The sequence below is a fragment of the Nerophis ophidion genome, linkage group LG07, assembly GCF_033978795.1.
Source record: "Nerophis ophidion isolate RoL-2023_Sa linkage group LG07, RoL_Noph_v1.0, whole genome shotgun sequence".
Taxonomy (NCBI): Eukaryota; Metazoa; Chordata; class Actinopteri; order Syngnathiformes; family Syngnathidae; genus Nerophis; species Nerophis ophidion.
Window position 1 is genome coordinate 53,470,780 of NC_084617.1, and position 21,697 is coordinate 53,492,476.

The 21,697-nt window shown below is 36.8% G+C and overlaps 1 protein-coding gene across 2 annotated transcripts in view; it reads right to left on the reverse strand.

Annotated features, from left to right (window-relative positions):
* LOC133556496 (ATPase MORC2A-like) overlaps window positions 1-19,827 on the reverse strand; it is a 28,019-nt gene extending 8,192 nt beyond the window's left edge. For both annotated transcript variants that reach the window (XM_061906469.1, XM_061906467.1), the window contains exons 1-19: window positions 19,689-19,827; window positions 19,073-19,197; window positions 17,265-17,318; window positions 17,149-17,183; window positions 17,009-17,077; window positions 13,878-13,968; window positions 13,664-13,772; window positions 13,328-13,487; window positions 7,973-8,084; window positions 7,755-7,880; window positions 7,598-7,677; window positions 7,424-7,506; window positions 7,252-7,337; window positions 6,604-6,744; window positions 6,380-6,534; window positions 4,504-4,632; window positions 4,311-4,416; window positions 3,782-3,914; window positions 3,619-3,705 (exon numbers count right to left, since the gene is read on the reverse strand). In XM_061906469.1, coding sequence (XP_061762453.1) covers window positions 3,619-3,705; window positions 3,782-3,914; window positions 4,311-4,416; window positions 4,504-4,632; window positions 6,380-6,534; window positions 6,604-6,744; window positions 7,252-7,337; window positions 7,424-7,506; window positions 7,598-7,677; window positions 7,755-7,880; window positions 7,973-8,084; window positions 13,328-13,487; window positions 13,664-13,772; window positions 13,878-13,968; window positions 17,009-17,077; window positions 17,149-17,183; window positions 17,265-17,318; window positions 19,073-19,140 — 1,824 coding nt within the window. In that variant the 5' untranslated portion in view covers window positions 19,141-19,197; window positions 19,689-19,827. The remainder of the gene's footprint in view (window positions 1-3,618; window positions 3,706-3,781; window positions 3,915-4,310; window positions 4,417-4,503; window positions 4,633-6,379; window positions 6,535-6,603; window positions 6,745-7,251; window positions 7,338-7,423; window positions 7,507-7,597; window positions 7,678-7,754; window positions 7,881-7,972; window positions 8,085-13,327; window positions 13,488-13,663; window positions 13,773-13,877; window positions 13,969-17,008; window positions 17,078-17,148; window positions 17,184-17,264; window positions 17,319-19,072; window positions 19,198-19,688) is intronic.
* Between the last annotated feature and the right edge of the window lie 1,870 nt (window positions 19,828-21,697).

Here is a 21,697-nt window from a genome sequence, read left to right on the forward strand (position 1 = left end):
TAACAAGATTCTATTAATCGGCATCCCAACGACAGCAGACCTTGTACAGTAAGTGATATTTTATTATGTTTGTTGACTCTCATGAAATCTACAGTGAGTAATAATGAACTTAGCACAGATCCGAAAAAACAAATCATAGAATTGAACAAGTCATGAAAGTCATTTGGAGTCATTTCAAAGCAGCTTAAGGTCCCAAGAGCAAATGTGCAGACAATTGTTCGTGAGTATAAAGTTCATTGCACAGTTTTGTCACTGCCACGCAAGCTATCACCTGCTGCTGAGAGACAATTAGTCAGGATGATCAAGAGTCAACCAAGAACCACCAAAAAGCAGGTCTGCAATGAATTGGAAGCTGCTGGAACACAGGTGTCATTGTCCACTGTCAAGCGTGTTTTGCATCGCCATGGACTGAGGCTACCATGCAAGAAGGAAGCCCTAGCTCCGGAAGCGACACCTTAAGGCTCGTCTAAGGTTTGCTGCTGATCACATGGACAAAGAATAGACCTTCTGGAGGAAAGTTCTGTGGTCAGATGAAACACAATTGAGCTGTTTGGCCACAATACCCTGCAATATGTTTGGAGGAGAAAAGGTGAGGCCTTTAATCCCAGGAACACAATTTCTACCATCAAGCATGGTGGTGGTAGTATTATTCTCTTGGTTTTTCTGCCAATGGGACTGGTGCTTTACAGAGAGAAAATGGGACAATGAAAAAGGAGGGGCACCTCCAAATTCTTCAGAACAACCTAAAATCATCACGGTCTTGGGTGTTCCAACAGGACAATGACCCCAAACACATTACTTTACACAAAAGTGGTAAAGGAATGGCTAAATCAGGCTAGAATTAAGGTTTTAGAATAGCCATCCCAAAGTCCTGACTTAAACCCCATTGAGAAGATGTGGACAATGCTGAAGAAACAAGTCCATGTCAGAAAACCAATTGTGTCAAGAGGAGTGGTCAAAAATTAAACCTGAAGCTTGTGGATGGCTACCAAAAGCGCCACATTGCAATGAAACTTTCCAAGGGACATGTAACCAAATATTAAGATTGCTGTATGTATACTTTTGACCCAGAAGATTTGGTCACATTTTTAGTAGACACATAATAAATTCATAAAAGAACCAAAGTTCATGAATGTTTTTTGTGACAAACAAGTATGTGCTCCAATCAATCTATCACAAAAAAATAAGTTGTAGAAATTATTGGAAACTTAAGACAGCCATGACATTATATTCTTTACAAGTGTATGTAAACTTTTGACCACATCTGTGTGTGTGTGTGTGTATATATATATGTATATATACACACACACATACATATATATACATACATACATATATATATATACATACATATATATATATATACACACATACATATATATATATACATACATATATACATACATACATATATACATACATATATACATACATACATACATATATATACATACATATACATACATACATACATATATATACACACACACACACACACATGTAAATACATATACATACATTTACATATACATATATATATATATATATATATATATATATATATATGTGTACACACACATGTATATATACATAAATACAAACATATATAATTACATACATATACATATATAAACATACATATACATATATATATACACATACATAAATATATACACATACATATATATACACACATACACCCATACATATACAGTAGGGCTGGGCGATATTGGCTTTTATGACTATCGTGATATTTTTATGCCATATTGCGATATACATTACGATATTTTGCCTTGGCCTTGAATGAACACTTGATGCATACAATTAAAACATTCTTCTTCATACTGCATTAATATATGCTACTTTTAAACTTTCATGCAGAGAGGGAAATCACAACTAAGTCAATTGACCAAAACTGTATTCATTAAATACTCTTCATTCTCTCACGGGTGACTTTTTAAATGAAAGAACAAATTAATAGTGTTGCTACCTTTTTTAGTAACACTTTTGCTGCATACTTTGAAATGATTGATTGATACTTTTATTAGTAGATTGCACAGTACAATACATATTCCGTACAATTGACCACTAAATGGTAACACCCGAATACGTTTTTCAACTTGTTTAAGTCGGGGTCCACGTTAATCAATTCATGGTACAAATATATACTATCAGCATAATACAGTCATCACAAAGGTTAATCATCAGAGTATATACATTGAACAGCATATTGCTGTTGTCTGCTGAATATTTTCCCACTTGGAGCCAAACCACCGCCTGATGATGGACCCCCTGCTCTTTATGTTGGGAATTTATTGTTCTTCCTCCATTTGTGATAAGTTTCGCACCATCTCTCTCTCTCTCTGATCGGCGAGAGCTATGACGTTAGACTCGCGAGAGTTAGTGACGTATGTAAGAAGGCAGGCTTGTTTTCCGAATCTGTCAGAATGAGAGACAAGGATGACTGAAAAACGCCTGTTGTGTGATGCATGCAGCTAAAAGCAACTCGACCTGCTATGCTAACGTTAGCCATGCTAACGTTAGCCATGCTAACGTTAGCTCCCGGCAAGCGCGTGTGACGCTACATGCGCGACAGTATGTGACGTATGTAAGAAGGCGGGCTTGTTTAACGTCTCTGTGAGAAGGACAGACGAGAAGAAGTGAGACACGCCAGTAATGTAATGCACGCAGCTTAAAGCAACGGTGTGAGAACATATAATCGAATATTACGATATAGTCATTTTCTATATCGCACAGAGACAAACCTGCGATATATCGTATGTATCGATATACCACCCAGCCCTAATATACACACAAGCATATATATACACACACACACATATATATATAAATACACACACACACACACACACAAACACAAACACACGCGCACACACACACACACATATATATATGTGTACACATACACACACACATATATATATACATAAATACAAACATATATAATTACATGTATATACATATATAAACATACATACATATATATACATACATATATATGTGTGTGTGTATGCATGTGTATATATTTATATACACGTACACATATATACACAGACACACACACACATATATATACACATGTACATATTTACACACACACACATATATATATATATACACATATATATATACACACATACACATATACATATATATATATATATTTATATACATATATACATATACACACACACACATATATCTATACATATACACACATACATATACCAGTATATATGTATGTATATATATGTGTGTATATTATATATATATATATATATATATATATATGTATATATATATATATATATATATATATACACACACATACATATATACACAAACATACATATATATATATACATACACAAACATACTGAATAGAGTGACTCCCATACGCTTTACAGTGAGCAAACTTTTGACATCACTTATTCATAATTTAGAATGCATAAAAAAGAAAACATAGTGTTCTTCTCTTACATAAGGATTGTGAATAGTACGCAAAGTTCCCTCAAAAAGTGCAGTTCCCCTTTGATAAAATGTTATGCCTCGTGAGAGGAACTTGAAAAACAGCTTAATTAGGGTCTGTCTGTATACCTGTGAAGAGCTCTCTGTTGCTGGTTTCATGCTAACATTCAGTGGAAGTTTCTTTATATCTGCTGCGGATTTGATAGTGGTTGTTTTCTGTTGGAGATACAAATATGTCAATCTCGGTGCAAACAAGCAAAGGATATGAGGCTCCGAGAAAGGAATAAGCTACCTGCAAGGCTTCGAGCTTCTCCTGCTGCTGTTTGATTTTATCTGACAGGTCTTTCTGTTTTTCTTCAGATGTCTGCCTTTCTTTCTTTAGGACACCACAGGGCAAATTGGGTTTCTTTTCTAAAGCGTCACATCTACAATGCAGTGCCAGAAAAACACAAAGTAAAAGTCACCTTGCAGAACGGACATGATGATAAACATTTCATTAGGTACACTGCAAAATCTAATGAGATCAAGCAAAATAGCTGTGTATAAGTTCATTTCTAGTGAAACAAACACACGAACAAAACCAATTTCCACAAAATGCCAATATGTAATTTTAGTGACTAGGAAATCAATCCAACTTATGACACTTGTCAATCAGAAATTGTGTTATTGTCAACATTCATATTCAAAAATGCAGAATTCATGGTACTGCTCTAATATTGGATCATCTTTAGGCTCTATAAGTGTAAATTTTGTGGTTGGCGAGTGTATAAATGTTCTGTGAGTGTGTGTGTGTGTGTGTGTGTGTGCGCGCATGCGTGTACCTATCCTGTGTGCCGTCAGGGTTCATAAGACACACCCAACTGTCTGGGTAGCGTTTGTCCACAGCATCCATCTGGAATGGCAGCGTTCTCCATTTTAAACACTTATCTAAAAACACAATCCACAAAAGAAGTATTAACGCAACGTTGTAGACAAGAAAAATGTGCTGAGTGCATAAGTGCATCGGGGACTAACCACATTGAATAGTAAGTGGGATCTCCATGGCTCGGCGTCTTTTGTATCTTGTCTCTGATGACGGAGGTGCGGACCAGCTGGCTGACAAGTATCCAAACTCGTCCCAGAATTTCACTATGCCTTTCTGAGCTGCATTAAGCATACATATATTTTTATTCAGCATTTTGTATAGGATATTTAATCTCAGCATGGAACAATGCAACAGAACTTACCTAGAAAATTTGTAATGCATAACAATCTTGCTCCTTACAACCTAAATTTCTTTATCACTGCCCTTCCGACTTTTAAGAACTTAATGAAGTAGACAGCATTAGGGATGGGTGATATGGCCCTAACGCCATATCGCGATATATATTGCAACCTTTTTCGGTAAGAATATATATCTTATGTAATTTGGCAGATAAATGATAATAAAATCATTGCAAAACTGGTTACGAAGGCTCCTAATTTGGCTGATGACGTATGCTGTAACATTGCTTAATTTGATGTTGTATTATTTTTTCAAAATGATTAAAATATATTTGTTTATTTACTGGTAATATTTGGGTACTTTCTGTCGTAGTATGGTTCTATCTACACTTCTGTTAAAATGCAAAAAAAGTATTTTCCTTCTGTTTTTTTATACTTTACATTAGTTATGGGAGATAATACAAATTTGGGTATTGATACAATACCAAGTAATTACAAGGGTAGTATTGACACCGACACTTTAAATTATTAAGACTAGTGAATGAATTGTTATTACAATTATGATTTAAAAAATATGGGATGGCGGTGTAACAATTTCAGTTATATATTCAACATTAATTCCTATAAAAGGGTCTGATTTAAATCCTTTCGTTTTTGCCCTTAAAGCCCTCCTGTGTACAGAGATGTATTTTCTGATATTGTAAACAATAACGAAAACCTTTTTGATAATAAATATTGATCCAACCACTATAGTATCAATTTGTTAACATTCAAGAGCTCTTGCTCATAAGTTATCCATCCATCCGTTTTCTACCGCTTGTCACTTTTGGCGTCGTGGGTGGTGCTGCAGCCTATCTCAGCTGCATTCGGGCGGAAGGTGGAGAACACCCTGGACAAGTCACCCACTCATCACAGGACCCTCACAGATAGCAGCTAACTACCTGTGTAGTGTAGCATGTTTAGCTATTCTTTGTCCTCCAGTAACAATAGTATATTATTATAATAATATCTAATAGTCTCTTTATATAACTTGTCACTTTATTTAATGAAAAGCTTGTACAAAATGTACATAATTTTTACTCTATTTTATCTGTTATTTTACATAACTTGTTACTTAATTTTTTATTTATTGTTATCTGTATTTATGGTGCTACCTGCAGCTAGAACTAGAATTTCCCCGAAGGAACTTTCCCAAAGGAATTAATAATTACTTTTATGAAACTTAATTTATTTGCTGCTATGGAGGCAAATATTGTTGATTTAGTGGTGGCTTTCCACTGCGGAGGGACATTAGTCACTAGCGAGAATGCTACACTGCAGTGAGGATGCGGTCATTTGCTTGACGCTGTTAAAGTTGCAGCACACAGCTAGAATGTGTCAACATGCATTATCTAGATATAATGGTCCTGTTAAAAGCTGAATCGTCAGCCCAATTTATAGCATATATATTGTGAATCGTCTGTATAGCGCAGCCCTAGCCAGCATTAAATTAAAATTGTTCACTGAGGATTTTACTGTATCTAATTCAGGGCAATTCCGTGGCAGCTTTTACGGAAAGACCTGACCAATCGTCTTGAACTTTGTAAAGGAGTCGGGTAAGAAATGAGCAAGATTGCAGTTCTAACAACATTTTTGGTCAACAGTAAATGAATATATATTTTGACTCTGACAGGCAAATGCTCCTCACCTATGTTAGTGTCCTTCCAGTACTGAGCCAGATGTTCCCCCATTGACTTAAGTAAATGGCGATACTCTTTAGCATCAGCAAAGTCTTGCTTATTGTGAGTAGGCTCAAGAACTAAATATGGGACATCTACTACGCCGACAACACCTCCACAGGCCCTGTGTGAAGCACAGACATTGTAAAACCTCTTAAGCACAATAATTTAGTCAAAGGTGCGCACTACTCACATGCCTCCCTCCAGCTGAGGGCCAGTCTTCTCGTACATTTTGATAAGACGAGAGCAGTTATACACAAACATCCCATCCAGGTCCCTCTGTTCAATGTTCACTCCAAAAATAAAGTTCAACTCTTTGGGCTCTTTTAACGCTCTGAAAGAAAAAAATAAGTGACTAAGCCTGTGTTGTTATTCTATTTTTTTTATCAACTTTATATTGCAAGACAATGAATATACTGACTGAAGCAGAGGCATGCTGTTGGGATTAATTTTTTACATAAAAAAACAGTAGTGTAAGTGAAGCGCTAACATTTTGAATATTGTGCAAAAGTTAGTTAATTCAAGCAATTAGATTTGCAAAGTGAAACTATTATGTGACATCAGCTCATAATAGACAAAAAGTATTTCAAGTCTTATTTTTAGATAAGTTTAATTATTATGGCTTACAGCCTGTGAAAACCTTGAATTGAAAAGTTATGATCATCAAAATTGTAACAAATTAAGTATTGACATATCTCACTTTGCATGTAAGAAATGTATATGACATTTTAGTTTCACATTTGAAGTTGAACTGCTAACATTAATGAACTTTTGCACTGTATTCAATTTTTTTTGTTCCACCCGTAAGTAAGATCTACTGTGTATATAGTTTCTATCATACTTTTGTTTGGCCTCTAGAATTATTTTCTTCATGTCAGCATCCCGTCTGAGCATCATGGCCGAATCTTGAACTTTCCTCAGGATAGTCTGAAAGACAAGGAACGGGGAGGGAAACGCTAGCTCTCAATAACCATGAGCAGTTAAAATGTACCTTAAAGAGATCAGGCGTTTACCCGAGAGTCTTTTGACACATCCTCTCCAAGTCTAGCCTCCGTTGCCAAACGCTTGCTCTCAGATTCTCTGGCTTTGTCCTCCGCTTGAATTGTTGGAAGAATGACCAATTTAATGTATGAATGTTAAAAAGACTAATAAGGGATGATAAAGGTGGATGTGTACCACTCATTTACCAAGTTTAGCGAGATGATCTGCTTTCTTGACTTCTTGCTCGGCACGTGTTTTAAAACGAGTTGATGAGTACTTATAAACTCTGCAAAAGGAGAAAGGACGCCAATGAACGGCTGTCACAGGATTGTTAATGTTATAATACACATCTTGTGACATTACCTTGGTTTATAAAGACAGCAGGACAACCTTTTGGTCCTGACTTTATGTCCCTGTATAAAAATCCTCATGCGAGGGTCGATGTACAACACGGCAGCGTATGCTCTGAACGACCTCTTCTCTGGTTTCCTGTAAGTGAGTGGGTGGCGCAGCAATTGTTGTTTGCTCAAAGTGTGAGATTTTGTTCAACTTGAATTAAAATATAATTGCTCTGTACTCACACTCCTTCTGTAGGTGTTCCAGACATCAGTATGTCCTGGTGATCCGTCTCTATATCCAACTCTGGCTCTCTGTTGTCCATAAGCTTCAGATTATAGATGATCACCAGTGTTCCTTCACATGTACCACGAATTAGGCGATCACAATGGGTCAAACATCTCAGAAGGATAAATATACAGTAGTACCTCAACTTTTGAGCTTAATTGGTTCTGTGATGGCACTTTTAACTAAAAACACTTGTATTTTCAAATCAATGTCTCCCATTGAAATGTATTTTTGGATATTAAAAAAACATACATTATGTATTGTTTTAATATTTTATGTGTTCATTATGTATTGTTTTAATTTTTTGTGTTTTCCTTGTGAAGTATTTTTTTTAATCTCTGTACTTTACTGTAATTTTATGAAGATTTCCTTTTTTTATTATTTCTTCTGCTAAAATCAATTTAATTGGGGCTTGCGCCCACAAAAAAACGCACAATTAGCCCTTACAAAAAAAACACTTAAATGACAAGTACTGTATCAAAATAATACTTTAGAAAGTACTGCTAACAGCTACTGTAGTTAAAAAAAATAAAATAAAGTAGTAACATACAGCATTTATCTTGGAGAGTGGACTTCTACGGTATCTCCATCCAGCTGCTTCTTTGTCCAACACACCATTAGCAGCTTTTCAATAAATTAACAGATAATTGTCCATCATCTAGATATAATTTTAATATCCTTGGTTGGTGTTATCTACTCATTCTCTTCAGTATGGTGCAGACCTGCAACAACATGCTCAAATTGTCTTACCAAGTGAACTACACGGTCAGTCATGTTTTTGATACCTACAATGAATTTAGTCTTTTCTGATTTAATAAAATGTTGGATACTTGTGTTAAACAATGCCAAAGTGTCAAATTATAAGATTAATGCATTATAGCGTGATCCTGCACGTAGTTTTGGATGCCTCTGATTGTGGGATTTTGGGGTCCGGCAGCTATGTTGTGACTTCATTGCAAGGTGGAAGCACTTATTTGGACATGAATGGTGCGTTTCAGTTGTACTGGGAAGTCGGAATTTCCAAGTTGCTAGTCGGCAATTTCAACTATAACGTCCCTCGAGGGTCGGGTTTCCTACGCGGAAGGCAGAGTATTCACTACCCCTTCGTTTGCTTCAAAATGGCAAATAATAAGAGAGACTTCCGAAATGTCCTTTAGCACTTAAGACTAGTTTTGTTGGCACTAAATAATCTGTATACAATGTATTGTCGGACATTTATACCGTATATAGAAATGTTACTGTAGTACAATGATTCTCAAGTATTTTCTGTTGCACCCCTATAGAAAGAAGAAAACATTAAGCACTCCCCTCCACTTCTGTTTAGCTTCAGTTGTATAGTAGATTTGACAGTATTTGCAGTTTTGAGACACAAGATGGCAGTAGTGTATATCCACTGTTGAACACCACAGGTACTTTGGGAAAATACGAGTTACACCGAGACCTTGGAACTGCGAGGATGTTGTCGCTCTGTCTGCATTAAAACCAACAAAACACATTTTTGTTATTGTTATTGATATATCGTATCTTGATATATAAAGATACGACAGTTTCTCTTCTCACTCCATGCAGAGAATCAACAGCGACACAAGATATGATAGTTGATACTGTTACCCAACTGACAGTTAGAATGTCTCTTCCATTGCTGAGTGATCACTTCCTGTTGGTTCGTGCAATTAATTTTGCTTCTTAACTTCCGGTTTCTTTCAACCAAAATATCCAACAATTAATTCAACGCATTTTATTTTGATATTATTAAATGTTTATCGTGAAATAAAATTACACCATTTTATCGGCCAACCCCTAAATGTATTCGTATAAACATTAAAGAAAAAGAAAATATATATTTTTTTAGATCAACAAAAAATAACTTTTTTTAATTCTGTGACTATAAAATAAAAGATTAAAAGTGCATATTGATTTCCGACATCGTAACTGGAAGGCTCATGATTCTGCTGTGACATCATTCTCACCTCTGACTTTCAACTTAAGTGGTACAGTAAATGGAATGTACCATAAATTAAGCTCTGAGCTAGAGCAGGCCGAACTCCTCTCTCTCTGCTTCATGCCATGAGGAAACACAAAACATTGTAAGATAATATTTTTTTAATCTAATCGTGGCATGAACATAACACCGACTTGCAACATGCAGTGACAAATGTTACATGAATGCTTCTAAAAGCAGCCTTTTCAAAGCACTCTCTGAAGCGATCAGAGTTTGTGCAAGTGTACCTAATGTTGTTGCCAGAGAATTTATATAAAGTTTACTAAGTTAATTTTCGACCGTATGGGAAAAAATAATTGTGGTAACAATTTGGAGACATATATGTTTTTTTACCAAGTGTACATCTTTAGAAGATAAATTATGAATCTTTAAGAGAAGGTGGGGCATCATTTCATTTGCAATCAGAGAACGCCTCCAAAATCCATCAGCTTTCAGACAAAAGAAAATGGAGTACAAAGGTGACTGTAAACCAACACATACTATCTAGACCACAAAGAAGAGTTTAAAATGTAATTATAATCATCACAGGTCCCCTTGTACTCTAGGAATATCATCCGCTTCTTCTCAGCACTGTTTCACACTCAATTTCTTCCTTTGGATGGTTGGAGAAACAAATTTAGGTCGATCTCTAATTATAAACTAATGTTAGATAGTAAGACCAGCTGTACTAGCCAAATTTATGTATGTTCACTGTGACATTTACTACGCCAACTAATGGCGAGTGTGCTTGTAACTCAAATTTTTGCTTGTCTCTTAAAGTACCAGTATAATGAAAAAAAAAAAACACGTGATGCTGAATTGTGTTTCATTGTATCCAATAAACCATATCCAATTGTATTTCCAATCTGCAAAGTATGTTAATATATCCTCTAAACATCAGAAATTGTCACAATTTCAGACAGACATTTTGAATATTCCGCTCAGAATATAAATCTCTGTAGATTCAGGGTCGGATGACGTCACGGTGGAAATTCATCTGCACCAGCACCAAAAAAAATATCATTCACAACCTCTTTGTACGACAAGATCACATTTTTCTTTTTTTATGTATTCTAAATCATGAATAAATAAACAACTAAAAAGTCAGCTAACAATTGAGTCAACGGGGGCCCTTTATTCCGCCCACGAAGCCATCTAAAAAAACTAACCAAAAACCTTTCTATATACATATTGTGACCTGAATATTAACCAAATAAACGCAATATTGTTATTATAAGCACTGACACAGACAAATAATTTTTTTTCGGCGCATTGATCACAGAGAAGTACCTAGTAATGCTGCTGTACTTTGGGCCGGTTGGTGTCCTGCTGATGCATCGCGTCTTGGCTTGTCAAAGTTATTCTAGATTATAAATCATGCTTCTTATCTGGATAAGAGAATTTAGCCATAAATAGAGAAGTTGTTAATGTATGACATTCAATTTAGTTGGTATTTCTTGTTTAGCCCTTAACAATACTGCTACAAGTACATGATGCTATAGTGTTTTACTAAAGATGGATCTGTTTAGCGCACAGCTTCTAAAACTTGTAGTTCATCCTCCTTATACTCTAGCGAAAAAAATCTAAGGTTCTGGATAGGGATGTAACGGTATCAAATCTCATGGTACAATATTATTTTGGTATTAAGGCCTCGGTATGATATTATTGTGGTATATGTCCTAAAAAAATACAAATTTAAAATGTTATATTGGGTAAAATTAAGTCACAGGAATGTTTAGGATAAACATACTTACTGTAACTGAATAAAATCAATGTTAAACCGTTCTAATAATATGTATTACTACCAACATCAATTTTTAAGTGCAAAGAATTGTGCAGGGACATCCACTGTTTTAAGCAAATATATATAAAGCAAACTTACTGTTGCATGTCTTTAAAGTGACAATGTAAACATCCATTGTAAAATAATATTGTTAACTTCAGTGTCTTTCAACTTTTACTTTCTGACAAGCAGTATCCTTCATAGTGAACATGTTTATATCAATCTGAAAAATGCTGATTGTCAGAAAAGTCAAATATTTTAACTTTTAATAATGTAAATACCCCACAAACTGATATTTGCCTTTACTGACTTCAAATATATTTTCTGGCTGACAGTTTATGAGATGGCTTTTTGTCCAAGGTGTACACTGCCTTCCGGTAGAATAATAGATGTATGGATTAAAGATTGATCAAGTAGTTATTCGGTTTCCTCATATTTACTCCAATTAATTTTTTTTTTAGGTTACTATCTCCGTGCTGTGCAACGTGACAGGCTGGCTCTGTGTCTGTCGCCTTGGAAACACTGGAGACGAAAATATTGCTTTGCAGAACTCACTTTCTTACCTCTGGCAAAAAGGTTATATTTTCGCCAGCGTTTGTTAGCAACATAAATCCAAATTGTTTTGGATAGATTTGGGTGATATTTTTCAGGAAATATCCCAAAAAACAATTCCTCTCATCAACCACGAACACACTACTTCCTGCTTACAGCATTTGATGCCCCCACTTTGGCGCACCGCGCTGCTCAAAGGATTCGGTTTATTTTCAGAACTACACTTCAAGTTTTTGTTTGACACTGTCAGGCGACACAGTATTTTTGTGAGGACTTTAAAACCAAAATACCGCGGTATCTACTGTACCGTTGCACCCCTAGTTATAAATAAATAAATGGGTTGTACTTGTATAGCGCTTTTCTACCTTCAAGGTACTCAAAGCGCTTTGACACTACTTCCACATTTACCCATTCACACACTGATGGAGGGAGCTGCCATGCAAAGCGCCAACCAGCACCCATCAGGAGCAAGGGTGAAGTGTCTTGCTCAGGACACAACGGACGTGACGAGGTTGGTACTAGGTGGGAATTGAACCAGGGACGCTCGGGTTGCGCACGGCCACTCTCCCACTGCGCCACGCCGTCCCAGTTCTGGATCATAATTTGTCACAAAGTAATCGTTGTTGGCTCACACAAAGTCTGCTTGATTAGCAATGTTGTTGATAGTAAAGGGATCAGTGGTTTCCACCTCTACGTCACAGAGCAGGTGACTGGCCTGCTCATTATCTCTCAAAATGGCTAGGGGATCTCAGACATATTTTGATCATACCTAATTACGCGCAAACTTTGTAAGTCTTCTGGTGTAATAAATCATATATATATGATAACAGCTTCAACATAGAGGCAACTTTTTTCATTATGCTGGTACTTTAAAGTATAATAATTAGTCAAAGGACAGCTTTATCTCTTAAGTTGAGGTACCACTGTACAAAGAAAAAGACACATTTGAAGGCGACATGTAAAGTTGAAGGTTGCCACACATAGGCATGTGCTTACCGCTGCTACTTTCAATTTTGCTGAACTGCTCCATCAAATCTTGTTGGCTTTTAAAAGGAGAGTATTTGAAAATCAGCTCAATCTCGGTGGCATACTTCTCTGGGTCAGACGTCAGTGGCTCTTTGGTCACTAAATCCCAGGAAGGGAGAGGCACTATTACCTGAAGATGACAGGATGGGAACATTTTACAACACAATAGGGTCACATCATTTACCTTAATGTTGAAAATAAAATGTATAATAGATCCATCATTCATCAAGATTATCAATATAAACCACACATTTTCAGGCAGAATAGATTTGGTTGCAAGTAATTAAATGTCAAGCAACAACCAACCTCATCGAGTCCCTCTTCTTCATGAAAAGTCCTCGACAGAAAAAGGCAGGTTAGATTGTTGCCCTTTTTTGTAAACAGGATGAAATCTTTCCCAATACGCATGGATCCCCTGTCAAGGAATACAATCAAAAAACGTTTCAATAAATAAATGTGCCAAAAACAAATATGTGCCAGCCATATTATTTCACAATCACAAAAGCCTTGAGGAGCTTACGATTTCAGCCCGTTTCCATATTGGCCAATCTGAGTTGAGTCTGGGGACCGTTTGCTTGACTTTCCAAACTGGATCACATGCGTGGCATCGCCTAATTAGGACAACACATAAATCAGATTACATTCTTAACACATATAAGAAGAACATCTGCCTGAGAATCAAATATTGAATCCACTTTAAACACAATAGGGAACTAAAATAGGGTTGTCAAACGATTAAAATATTTAGTCGCAAATAAACATGGGTTTGCTTTATGCAAATGTTTGCTTGCAGCGCAGCACAAAAATCTCAATGCTCAGACTAGCCCACCTTAGAACATGACTGACATATTACATTAAAATAATGTAATAACATCCTACAGTGTTAAGTCTGTTTTCAACTTGTAGTTATGTGTATTTTCCTAAAATATACTTTCAAATTCAGTCCAAATTTGTTTTTTTTCCACATTGTAGAATAATTTGAATAGAGTACAGTTTAAGTTTTTACGGATCTAAATGAGATTTTACCTAAGCTCAACTGCACCAGTGCACATGAATCAATGTGTCAGCAAAAGTAGCTTCAACATAAATTCCCTGGAATTAGCACAAATGTTAAATTGCATCCATCCATTCTAAGGCAGGTAGAAAAACATAGACACACAGTATGACACAGACAATACAGACACACTAGACAAACAATAACACTACAGGTACAAATAATCAGTTTTAAAAGTTTGGCACGCTTTTCGTTTTTTTTTTATTCTCGTCTTTTCAGCACTATCCAAGTTCTTTTTACGTCCCATTTGCTTGTTTTACTTGCTCTCACAAGCAGCGCATGAGCCCAAATGGTACCTTCCTGGTAGTGACGGAAATGCCGGGTAGTGACGGAAATGCCGTTAGCATACATACGTGCCGTTAAAGGGAATTATCGTTAACTCGTTATTAGCCCGTTGATTTTGACAGCCCTAAACTAAACATGACCCGATGACCATGTCCGGATAGTTTCAAAAATGCAAATCCGGGGTTAAAGGGAGCTCCCTCTATTTGAGTGTAGTTTTAAAACAGTCTCTGTCTACACACAAATGCATATACCAGCTATCATGCACATTTTGTCCAATCAGAAGACCAGAAAAGCGCCAAAAGCTGACTTGGTGGCATTACCTCTGTTATTATGTTTGTTTTAATATACTAAACGTTAGGGCAGGGCAATATATCGAGTTTGAAAGATATATCGAACAGAAGCCCGGAAAAGCGCCAAAAGCTGACTTGGTGGCATTACGCCTGTTTTTATGTTTGTTTTAATATGCTGAATGTTACGGCTGGGCAATATATTGAGTTTGTAAGATATATCGATATATTTTTAAACAAGCTATGAATTAAGAAAATATTGTAATATCTATATTATTTTTTTCACATTAAAATGATCAAAGACCGCTTATTTGTTTTGTTCCTTGTTCGCCCCGCTTCCCACTCCCTCGCAACACTCCGAGGGCTATTAAACCCCTCCCCCTCCTCCTTCCAAGACGTGCTTGCACTCTCACCCACTGCACTGACCCACAACAATAACACAAAATATATTGGAAAGATTAACGATTTGTTGGTTTAGGGAATAAGAAAATCCATCGTTGGTAGGTTGGTTTAAAAATTATGAGTCACGATTGTTTAAGAGTAGGGCAAAACCATTATGGACAGGCCAATCAGAGGCAAGACAAGGCAGGTCACCCAACCAGGAAAGGAAATCACAACAGAGGCGCACATCCCAAATGACGACGAGTGTCGGAGAAGAGAGAATTTTCAAGCGAAATGTACGCCAAAGTGAGGAAGATCATAGTCACACTATTAAGTAACTTACTTTGCACTGACCACCTTTAGTAGGACCACAGAACTGTACGTGACAGTCCATTACATCGTAAGACTGAGAATTAAAGGGTGCCTACCCGCAAATTAATTTTTTTTATCAAAGTTTGACATATGTTGTACTATTTGCACAGCTATGTTATTTATTTTTTATAGAAACAATATTTCTCTATTGTATTTGTGTTATGTAATTCTGTACTACTTAAACAGTTTATTTTCTGTGCTGTAAGCACCCATCTTGATTAACTGGGTTAATAAAAGTTACAAACGTTTACAGTACAGTTGTCATTCAGTTCAATTTCAGTGAATATCGCTCAAAAATGAATATCTTTATGTGTATATTTTAACCAAAAAATATATTGAATATCAAGTTTAAGCAAAAATATATTGAGATATACTTTTCCGTCCACATCGCCCAGCTTTGCTAAATGTACAATGACAATTAAAATATATTTGAAACCAGCCTGAAATTGCACAAAGCCTCTCGAACTTTTTTTAAATGCCTAAAGCGCGCCTGTGTTGCTGAAACCCAACATTTGAGGAATTATAACATATTTAATCAGCAACATGATGATAAATATGGGCATGTTTGGATTAAGTGTACATTATTTCTAAAATCAGCGCATACTCACAAGGAGCCAAAGAGACCACTTCAATGTTTAAGTGCCTAAAGAATTAAATCATAACACATTACACAGTACACACTAACAAGGAGGAAGGATACATCATTGGTTTATTTTAGACGCTCGGGCGCATTATACCCGCACACACAATAGCGCCCAGCTCCATCTACACAAATGAAACACACGCAAGTTGACTTCATGATCTGTTGTAAAATACGGGTTAAACATGAGATAATGTTGCATCTTTCTTATGACACAAAGCAAAAAGTCTTGCTTTTCAAAGTTGTTCCAACAGCTGGAAGTCTGACAACGATCAAATCTCAAACAGTTGACTGTCGGAAGGCCCAGTTTAGTGCCTCTTCTTTTATCAATGTATAGTGAACATGGCAGCATGTTCACATTCAAACATACAATAAGACTTCTTAGTGTGTTAAGGCAGCAAGGCAGGGTTGTTGAGCGTGACGTCATCAGATGAGTACTATTCTCCGTTTGAGCCGTGTACACGCATATGCTGAGGGGAGAGTTTTGGAACTCTTCACCCTGGCCAGCGTTTTTAACGACAAAATTATGTGTGTGGAGAAGAGGCCTAAATGCAGAAATACTTATGCGTTTATTAAGTATCCGTGTTTGTATGGACAAGGCCTAAATGTCGAGATGCTATAGTGACACGTACTTGGGTCCATTCCAATGCCGTCGTCGAGAAAACACAGCATGTAGCCACCCCGCAGCTCTGGCTTTTTCTCTGTTAACAAAGTATAAAGTTGTCAAGTAGCTGAAATGTCAATTGTCAGTGTGTTCTTTGTTCAAATATACCTGTGTAAATGTCAATTCTCGTGGCGTTGGCATCTCTGCAAAAGGAAAACCCTCATGTGATTACAAAACAAACATTTTAGTGCTTAATATCAGCTATATACTAAACACACACACACCTGGAATTGTCCACAAGCTCTGCTAGGGCTCCAAATAAAAATTCATGGGTTGTCCTGAAACCAAATACCATTCAGGTTATTATTCAATAAAAGACACACTAAGCATTAGTTATAGGGGGGAGAGTAATCATGACGGATACAGCGTCATAATATGAGATGTTTTAAACATAATTTATATAATCTCAATTTAAACCACTAACACAACTCATGTAACCTAATGAAAGCCAGATCCTTGTAGTTCGCTGAGCTCCACACAAGTATCTGGGACTTCTCAATAGGATATGTATTTCAGAAGGCGGGGCCTTGTAAAAAAATAAATTGTATGTGATCGGATAAACCACTTGTCCAATTTCTTGAATGACGTGCTACTTCAACCACTCACATCGAAATCAACCTGTGATTCTGACGAAAGCGAGGCTGAGAAATCCAAACCCGGTCGGAAGAAGAGCCAAACATCCTTGCCACCAATACATGCCTTCAAAACCATTCTCTGTTCATCTTTTAAAGAATTAATATTCGATAGATTCGACAAAAACAGTTGCAATAGCAGAATCAATGTCAGCACACGATGCAGCGAGGGCTGCGTGGCGCCATTGTTGTTTGAATAAAACAGTCCCTTCGGCGCTAGTCACATACATGAAATCCCGCCGGGCGATCCTGATTGGCTCATTATTGTTTGCTATCTTGAAGGAGTTTGCAATGCTTTTGAGCTCAGACCATTGTGTGGAGCTCAGCGGACTACAAGCGTCTGGCGAGAGTCAGGTTACAACTCATGCAGATGCAATTGATATTTTCAATTTAAAAAAAAAATACAAGTGATGGTGTCTGTTGTCACATTCAATGGAAATGTGTAGCCATTTAATTTAGACGGATATAATTAGAGCAGTGGTTCTCAAATGGGGGTACGCGTACCCCTGGGGGTACTTGAAGGTATACCAAGGGGTACGTGAGATTTTTTTAAAATATTCTAAAAATATCAACAATTTAAAAATCCTTGATAAATGTATTTATTGAATAATACGTCAACAAAATATGGATGTAAGTTCATAAACTGTTAAAAGAAATGCAACAATGCAATATCTAATGTTGATAGCTAGATTTTTTGTGGACATGTTCCATAAATGTTGATGTTAAAGATGTCTTGTTTTCGGAAGAAATGTTTAGAATTAAGTTCATGAATCCAGATGGACCTCTATTACAATCCCCAAAGAGGGCGCTTTAAGTTGATGATTACTTCTATGTGTAGACATCTTTATTTATAATTGAATCACTTCTTTATTTTTCAACAAGTTTTTAGTTATTTGTATATCTTTTTTTCCATATAGTTCAAGAAAGACCACTACAAATGAGCAATACTTTGCACTGTTATACAATTAAATAAATCAGATACTGATGACATAGTGCTGTATTTTAATTCTTTATCTCTTTTTTTCAACCAAAAATGCTTTGCTCTGATTAGGGGGTACTCGAATTAAAAAAATGTCCACAGGGGGTACATAGATGAATAAAGGTTGAGAACCACTGAATTAGAGTAATGCAGCAGTGGATACTACCAAGATCAAAGAGCAGGTTTGAGTTCAAAGAGAAGAGATGCCAGTTTGCCAGACCACTACAGAGGAAGACTGTACAGGACCTCACACTAACAATAACGCTCGATTCTCCCTGATGTTGACATTTTGACAATACAGAAAGACGTAACCAAATATAGATTATGATTGTGTACAACTCTATTCTATGTGGATAGCACACTGCATGTGATGAACACTGTAAACAGAGTGACATTGTTCTGTCTGCAAGGATGAACTTACGAGTTTGTGTGCAGGTATTCAAAGGTAAGTTGAGCCCTGCTCAGGTTGCTGTAGCTGGAGTAGGCCATGGCCTTTCTCAGTTATCCTCTCGCTGACCACTGATCTCTACTCTCCAGGGTGCAGTCCTTGAGCAGGAGAGAAGGAAAATTAATACAATTATTGTTTTTACATTGATACAGTCATGTTGATAATATGCAATATCCACACTGGGAAGAATCGAGCGCATCTGAGAAGTGACCGGTGGGGTGTATTGTTATGGTTACCGTGCAGCGAGCGTGAATGTTGCGTTTCTACGTTGTTTGTGAGACTAAATTAGAAGCAGTTCCAAACATATTCCTTGTTTAAGCAAATTAATAGACATTCATTATATGAAGGTTTGAAGCATAGAGCGTACGTTGACACCAATATAGGCCGACATGGCTAAGTAGCGTTAGCATAGTTGATACACTGTTTATGAAGTCGCAGGAGCTATGTAGCTAACGTTAGCTTTGTAAGCGGGCTTCAATAATATTATGACTTTCCAGCTGTTATGTCAACCGGTTCGAAAATGATAAAATACTTTGATACGTATCGTTTCCCCTAGCACAGAATATGGACTTTATAAGAGGCTTTTTACCCGACATAAGGCGTTCAGAAGGGCCGCGTGGAGTCCGCGCGTATATTGGGTTCAGAAGTTGGATTTCTCCTGGCCTGCAAAGCCACGCCTCTTCGATGAATTGGCGATCTGTTAATGCAATACTTTGCTGCTTCCTTCAGCTTTGGAGGTGGTACTACATACTCTTAATTGTTCTACTCTTAATATAACGCACATTCGTTTCTCGTCACATTGATTTTTTTCCCTACTCTTTATCGTCATGGTCATTGTCTAAAGCAGGGGTCGGGAACCTTTTTGGCTGAGAGAGCCATGAAAGCCAAATATTTTAAAAATGTATTTCCGTGAGAGCCGTATTATATTTTGGTAATACTTTGATATGGGGAACATATTCAACATTAATTAGTTGCTTATTATCATGCAAATTCGTAACATATTGGCTCTTAAATAGTCATTTTTAAGTACTTATTAATGCCTTTTTCTGCATGGCCTTATTTTACAAGCAGTAAGCCACTAACTAAGAGTCTTCCTTTATAACCTCAGAATTATTGCTTATTAGTAACCCTAACCCTTATATGGTCCCCTAGTGTCCAAATAACTCTTAATTAAGTCTTTGTTACTTAGAATATGTTCCCCATACTAAAGTGTTACCAATATTTTTTAACACTGAATACAACTAAATGTGCGCATTTTTAAGTTAGACTAACATTTTTAGAGTAAAATAAGTCTCTTATTCTTTTTAATAACATTGTTATTCTGAAGCTAACAAATAATAAATGAAATACTTCTTACCATTAATGCGACTTCTTGGATTGATGGAATAAAATGCATGAGAATCTTTTTAATTTTGAACGTTATTTTTAACCCTGTGATTACCAGCGGAATCATTTATTACTTATCGTGTTAAGCAATGTCAGCTAAGATTTATCTGAGAGCCAGATGCAGTCATCAAAAGAGCCACATCTGGCTCTAGAGCCGCAGGTTCCCTACCCCTGGTCTAAAGTAATATGGATGTTGTACCGATCCATTGTGGTGAAAAAGGAGCTGAGCCGGAAGGCAAAGCTCTCAATTTACCGGTCGATCTACGTTCCCATCCTCACCTATGGTCATGAGCTTTGGGTCATGACCGAAAGGATAAGATCACGGGTAAAAGCGGCCGAAATGAGTTTCCTCCGCCGGGTGGCGGGGCTCTCCCTTAGAGATAGGGTGAGAAGCTCTGTCATCCGGGAGGAACTCAAATTAAATAGCCGTTGCTCCTCCACATCGAGAGGAGCCAGATGAGGTGGTTCAGGCATCTGGTCAGGATGCCACCCGAACGCCTCCCTAGAGAGGTGTTTAGGGCACGTCCAACCGGTAGGAGGGCACGGGGAAGACCCAGGACACGTTGGTAAGACTATGTCTCCCGCCTGGCCTGGGAACGCCTCAGGATCCCCCGAGAAGAGCTAGACGAAGTGGCTGGGGAGAGGGAAGTCTGGGCTTCCCTGCTTAGGCTGCTGCCCCCGCGACCCGACCTCGGATAAGCGGAAGAAGATGGATAGATGGATGGATATTGCATAGTGCAAACATAAATACATTTTAGTGAGGCTCTCAATAAGAAGAAACCTTAAAATGATGAAAAAATTAAAAAAAAAAAAACACTCCAAAAAAAAAAACGGTAAAGGTGAATAAAAGCTGTTATTTTATGTTTATAGAGCCCTCATAATGTTGAAAAACGTATTTTGAGGGTCTTAAACAATTTTTTTAAAGCTCAAGCTATGAAAATATTTGATTTATAATTATTCATTTCTACTTGACGGACAAATTTACCTATAGTATCGTGGTCGTGTGTATGAAAAAAAGGCAATTTATAAATACATTTTGATGTCCAAGACCTGTTAACAGCAATAAACGAGGGACAACTAAAAAGTTATTTTAGTTGCAACATATTATTATCACCATATAAGAACTGACAGACCACATACATACAGTGTATGTATAATAGTGATTAGATATAGGAATATATGATATTCAATCAATCAATCAATCAATGATTA